The sequence below is a fragment of the Diutina rugosa genome (genome assembly GCF_008704595.1).
Source record: "Diutina rugosa strain CBS 613 chromosome Unknown scaffold45_size117891, whole genome shotgun sequence".
NCBI lineage: Eukaryota > Fungi > Ascomycota > Pichiomycetes > Serinales > Debaryomycetaceae > Diutina > Diutina rugosa.
In genome coordinates, this window is record NW_022995059.1 from 112,176 (window position 1) to 118,175 (window position 6,000).

At 47.7% G+C, this 6,000-nt stretch overlaps 2 protein-coding genes across 2 annotated transcripts; one reads left to right on the forward strand and one right to left on the reverse strand. All coding sequences in view use genetic code 12, as the record gives it.

Annotated features, from left to right (window-relative positions):
• Window positions 1-1,177: 1,177 nt before the first annotated feature.
• DIURU_000264 (uncharacterized protein) lies at window positions 1,178-4,474 on the forward strand (the record flags this gene model as incomplete). The annotated part of the gene is made up of 1 exon (XM_034155313.1): window positions 1,178-4,474. One exon carries the CDS (start codon window positions 1,178-1,180, stop codon window positions 4,472-4,474), a length of 3,297 nt encoding a protein of 1,098 aa, XP_034014980.1.
• A 29-nt stretch (window positions 4,475-4,503) lies between these two features.
• DIURU_000265 (uncharacterized protein) lies at window positions 4,504-5,526 on the reverse strand (the record flags this gene model as incomplete). Its single annotated transcript, XM_034155324.1, has 1 exon — window positions 4,504-5,526. One exon carries the CDS (start codon window positions 5,524-5,526, stop codon window positions 4,504-4,506), a length of 1,023 nt encoding a protein of 340 aa, XP_034014981.1.
• Between the last annotated feature and the right edge of the window lie 474 nt (window positions 5,527-6,000).

Genomic DNA, 6,000 nt, shown 5'->3' on the forward strand with positions numbered 1-6,000 from the left:
TTGTCGGAGTAGTAAGTTGATAATTCCCACGATTTTTCACTGTACTTTGGCGTCGATAATTACAATGATTGCTCGTGTGGGGAGATGAGTTGAGAATAGTCACCTACTGAAAAATCAGTGAAGACAGTCACTTAGAAAACTTTGATGAAGTAACATCAGTGTTAGTATGTTCTAAGATGACAATACTGTCATCTAAAGACGGTGTTTGAGTGGTTACTAGCATCCATCACTTCCTCATCACCTTCATTAGTGACGGTGAAAGTAGCAATTGATGGTCTAGTTTACGGTCTACGTTACAAGTACTTGGTGGGGGGTGGCGTGGTCGTCAGAGTCATTAAATCAGTATTTTGGAAAGTAGTCACAGATTGCTCTCGTACAGTGTGAATATAAGTTGCTCATCATGTAAAGACCAGGGGCCACATCCCCACCAACCGCGAAAGCCACCCATCGCGTTGACGAGTGTCTCCGGCAGTTTATGGAAAATTAGAGTAAACTTTGCACTGGAAAGTTAGTATAGTCAGAGAAACGACCTTTCATCAACGGCGACGCCTCAACACCCCAAAAAAATTTGTACACATGGGATGCGACTCCACAAGTGGGAGACGCCACCGGATATGTCCGCCCGGTCGGGTAATCATCATAAAAAGCATACGTACCACAATTCAGGTGGACCCCAAAGGACACTGGCTCATACAAGGCTGAAACTTAACGAATGCATTTGTCGACATGGGGCTTCAGTCGGAACAATTGGTAAAAATGCAAATAATCATCGCCGGTGTCCCGTTTTCCAGCGGGATCCCCTAATTAACCGCGAAACCATGGTCCTCACGGAGACCGGCTGGATTGAGGGGAGCCCGCTCGATGGGGGTTGTGATAAGTTTTTTTTTTCTTCTCATTAAATTATCGCATCGCTTTTATACTGGTCAGTGGTAGTATATGCAGGTAGTGTAAATTTCAACCCTAATACTTTTAGGCCTAACTCCAAACCTTACCTTATTACTCCCAAAATCAATTGATGGTGTCAAGATGGCGTATATGACGCTATCTTGACGAGAAATTGCCGATGTTTTGAAGTTGCCCCACACTTACTCGATTAGTCGGTGACAATCAACCCCGGTGGGGAACGCATGAAATCACCAAACACAATGGTCTCCGCTGCCGTTCTCCTCCCCTCCCTATGTCAGTCCAGGGGATAAAAACCGTCCCCGTGGACTTTGCCATCCCGCTCAGTTGTCTGGGGAACCTGTACCGGCTTGTGGTGCTCCCTTCTGGAGTACGGGCGCTTCTTATCTCGTCGCCCCAACTGGCCCAGGCGGCGGTGGCGGTGTGTGTGGGTGCCGGTTCTTTTAACGATGGCAAATTACCCGGTCTAGCTCATCTTTGTGAGCATATGGTGTTTGCTGGACTGAAACAGTTCCCTAAAGCTGCCGAGTTCCACAAATTAGTTAGTGACCACCAGGGCCACGTAAACGCCTATACCGTGGGCCAACACACTACGTTCCACTACGATATCGATACTAAAGGCTACGCTAAACATACGCCGGTGTTCGAGCACACTTTGGCCATGTTCGCCTCATTTGTCACCGCCCCGCTGGTGCCGACGAAAATGCTTGCAAAGGAGATTGCTGCCATCCACGGCGAACACACGCGGAATACTAGTGACATTGACCGCATTTTGTATCATGGAATGCGGCTTCTTGCCGATGAATCGCATCCGTTTCACCAATTTGGTACTGGAGATAAAACTACGCTATCGAAGCCACTGACGCTGATTTTAAAAGATATGGTGGTCCAATTTTATCGTGACCACTATGTGGCTAAAAATACCACGGTGGTAGTAAAAGGGCCCCAACTGCTAAATCATTTACAGAAAGTGGTATTTTCTTCATTTGCCAGAATATCATCCAATGAGCCTCCATTATCATCCCAGTCAAATTCAACAACTACCACCACATTTTTGCCTGGCCAGTTCCTTCATATAAAGTCATCGGTCAAGGAAAAGCTTCGGTTGGTGTTCCCAGTGAAAACAGACTCTTCTCAACGCGAGTTCTATCTTCAGTGCTGGTGTAATCTTTTGGGTGATGAGAGTGCAGGGTCGCTTGGCAACTATCTCCGGCACGAAAAACACTTTATTCTGGCCATCTACGTTCACAGCATGTCCATCGCCGATGGAGAAAAGGTATTGTTGATAGATATTGACTTATTGGCGAAAGGCGTGTACCATTTAGATGAAGTGATTGCCACCACTAATGCCTATATTGCTCAGTTCTTAGGTCAAGTGACGCCCGCACTCGCCAGATACGTTAGTGACGTATTCTTCGTGCTTCAGTTGGGGTTCTATTTCCGCAATAGTACCGACATTGCCGATGAGGTGTCTTCGTTGGCTCGCACGCTACACCAACCACTACCGGCGGAAAACCTAATCAAGGGGTTTACCGCCGTGTCTGACGATATTCGCTTGACCCCCGAGTTGGCTCATGAACTCGCTGAGGGCGTAACCAGTGATCTGCGAGAGTTTCTTTCACCTGATAATTGCTGCTTTATCTACTTGGGAGACGAGATCCAACGCATGTCGTCCTATCTCGGCGTAGAGGAACTGGCCCACGACCCTTACTACCATATTGATTATAGCCGTTGTCGCCTTCTAAGTGTCCCAACATGCACCATCCCCGCCACCGCTGGCTTCCACATCCCTGAACCCAACCCGTACATTGATGATTTGGACGGGTTTAACTTACAGAACCATACATCAACCTATGATAATACGTTTGGGGCAGCTTCGGCGGCGGCCGATATACAAGCCCCATTCTTAGTGGAAGCGCTGGACCAACACGAAGTATGGTGCCAGCCGTGTTTATGGCAACACTGTACTCATCTTCTGGTCGGTCTCGAAGCCTCCTCCGTATGTCTTGGTGGTGAATCGTTGATGGATCTGGCCACCGTGCTCTTAGCCCACTGGTTGGGCGAGCTACTTCTGCCAAAGTTATACGCTGCCGAGATGATTGGGTACCAATGGGGGATATACTCTAACTGGAACGAGACGCCGCTGATTGGATTCCACGTACTGGGGCTTACTCTTGGTATCCTAGGGGTGGTGGACACCATCGTCACTGAATTAAACCAGATATTTCAGTCCCTCGACAACTTACAATTGACCAACAAGATGTTCCGGGGGATCAAGTCGAAGTACCTTCACTTTTTGGAGCTGATGAAGACGAAGCTGGGCGTGGAACAAGCGTTGATCGGACGGCTATTGTATACTGAAACTAAGGTACCTGACCACGCTACTCGCATCCGTCGACTAGAGCAATTGGGGTTGGCCGAGTTTAAACAATGCCTCACCCAGTTTAGTCAGCATTTGGGATATTTAAGGATGTTGGTGCTGACTGAAGAAGGAGAAGCGTTCACCAGTCAATTGGCGCAGACCGTACTTTCGTCCACCGCCTCCCTTTCCTGGAGTGATCGATGTTGGCCTCAGTCGTACCAAGTACTGAACCCTTCAACGTATCAGATTTCCCAGCCCAGTATGAATCCCGAGGATCTCATGAACACGGTGCTGTACTATATCCATCTTGGCCCCCGCCATGACCAGCAGAGTCGGCTTTGGGCGGAACTTATAAACTTCTACATTGACCAACACGCAGTTACCGAGTTACGATTAAAAAGACAGCTTGGCTACCACGTGATGCTGGTGTTTGTCATGGCCAGAACCACCGTCGGAGTGATGATCGTGGTTTCTAGTCCCATAAGTGAAGACACCCCAAGAGTGGTCGATGGCATTAATGACTTTCTTTTGGGCTTAGAACGCAACCTTGCCGCTATGCTGGAAGCACAATTTGCCGAAGAGATTGTCGACCTGTTCTCCGGGTCGACGCCTCGGAACAGCTCGCTTTTCTTCCGTAAACCGTCGGCGGGGCAGGTGGATCACACTGCTTCCTCGGTGGCAGTGGCCCATTGGAACAATTGGGAGCAGATATATAACCATGACTATCAGTTTCACAGCTGGAATCAGTTGGTGATGGAAAACGCTACTCGTGACCGGTTTCTCTCAGCTTTCCAGCAGAAAATTACGCCTGATTCTCGCAAGGCGTTCATCGTCAATGTGTCTCCAGGAGTGAGTGACGCCGCTCGTAAGTCCGTCATGGTTAATCGGATAAAAGACATGATCCAAGCACGGGGAATTAGGTTGTCAGCAGCAGAATTGGAGGAGATGATCGACCCGAATGATACAATGGAGCTGGCGATGGAAAAAGTGATGTTGCGAACACTGGGAACGGCCAAAGGGTTATTGTACAAAACAGCCAAACTACTTAAAAGGTCACCCAGTCTGCTGTCAAAGAGATCCAAGAGTGGCGGGGGTCATCGAGCTACGGTAGCGGTGGACGCCAATACGCTTCCTCGTATTTTAGAAAAAGATTTTACCATCGTCGGTATTGACAAGTATCGATTTAATCGAGATCTTGGTCGAATCTAGGGATAGCTTCGTGAATAACGAGTATTGGTTCATGAGCTCCGATCATTGTTTCGGTACGACTGTCTCACAACTTGCTTTTGCTCCGCAACAGCTTCGTCGATAATGCGGAAGTAGGCCTGCTTGACATTGTTAATAGAGCCGCGGTGGTCCCTTCTGCGGTATAAGTTGACGGCAAAATTGATTTTTTCAGCAACGAGTTCACCTCTGATGACGTACTGCGTAGGGAATAGATCCTCCAACAAATCAACTGTCTTGTCCCACGAATTAACAGTAGATTGGTCAAGAATTCTATCAACTTCATCCTTAATCTTGTGCACGTACAAGTCATCAGTCAAACGGTTACGGACGATCATGTACGCAGGGGCTTGTTTCTGGTGAGCGTCAAGTTCCTTCAAGTATCTCTTGATGTTTTCCTGATCTTCCGTGGTAGTGCGTCCCTGGTCGTAAGCAAACTTCACATGTTGAGGCAAACTACCTCTAGCATATTCCCACCATTGATCACGCTGAGAGTCCGACAAGTTGTATTTCCCCATTTCTTCAAGCACGTAATCGATGAAGAGCGTCAAAACACCAGCATTGGTTTCCTCAGGCTCAGGGCGGAACTTCAAAATAGTTGTCGCCATGAGTTTAACATCAACTTGATGGTCGTTTAACACAGTGGCCGGAGGAGCCTTAGCAGTCAGCATAGAAATACCTGAGTCGGTGTCCAAGTCAATTTCAGTGTTGCGGTGGGCTTCACTGTACGAGTCAGGCTTGATGACTCTTTGCTTTGGAGTCACAGTCAGAGTTTCATTCACAGTCGAGATAACAGGGGTGGAAGACTTAACGGCAGACAAACCATGGACTTGAAGGAGGGTTTTCATCATTTCCTTGATTTCCGTCAATTCAGCATCTCGAGAGTCCAAACGGTCTAAACGGTCTTCAATCTTTTTCAAGTATTCGGAATCAGAATTCGCACCATGATGAGAATCGGCATTGCCAGGATCCTCGGAATAACCCGAAAGGTTATCGAATTGGTTCTCCGACTTGCGGTCAGAGGACTTGGGAGTCATGCTGTAGGTGTAGTACAGTTGATGGGGGTTGGTAAGCTAGCGCTTGGGGGAAATAAGTGTGTAATAAAAGATATAAACAAAGATAGATAGATGTATGTAAAAACTTTTCCATCTGCTTCCATGGTAATGGACAGAGGATACAGCATGCAGTCCGAGTAACAAAACTCCGAAACTTGCAGTCGTGAGACCGAAATGGTGATTTGGCTGCGACAAATCACGTGACGAAATAATGATGCCACAACAGTATCTATCTATCCTCTGTGAAAATGACCTATAACTTTCACCTAAGGTCGACTAAGAAAGAACATCAATCTTGATACCCGCGACTTGCGGGAGTTACACCTGGTCCCGGCTAGGATTTTGCCATCCTTCCGCCCATAGGGCGAGAAAAGGGTTGGGTTGTAGACAGCCGAAGGGCGTTCAACGCCTCCTCCCGATTTGATGGTATCATCCCCTTCTTTAGTTCCTCGGCCT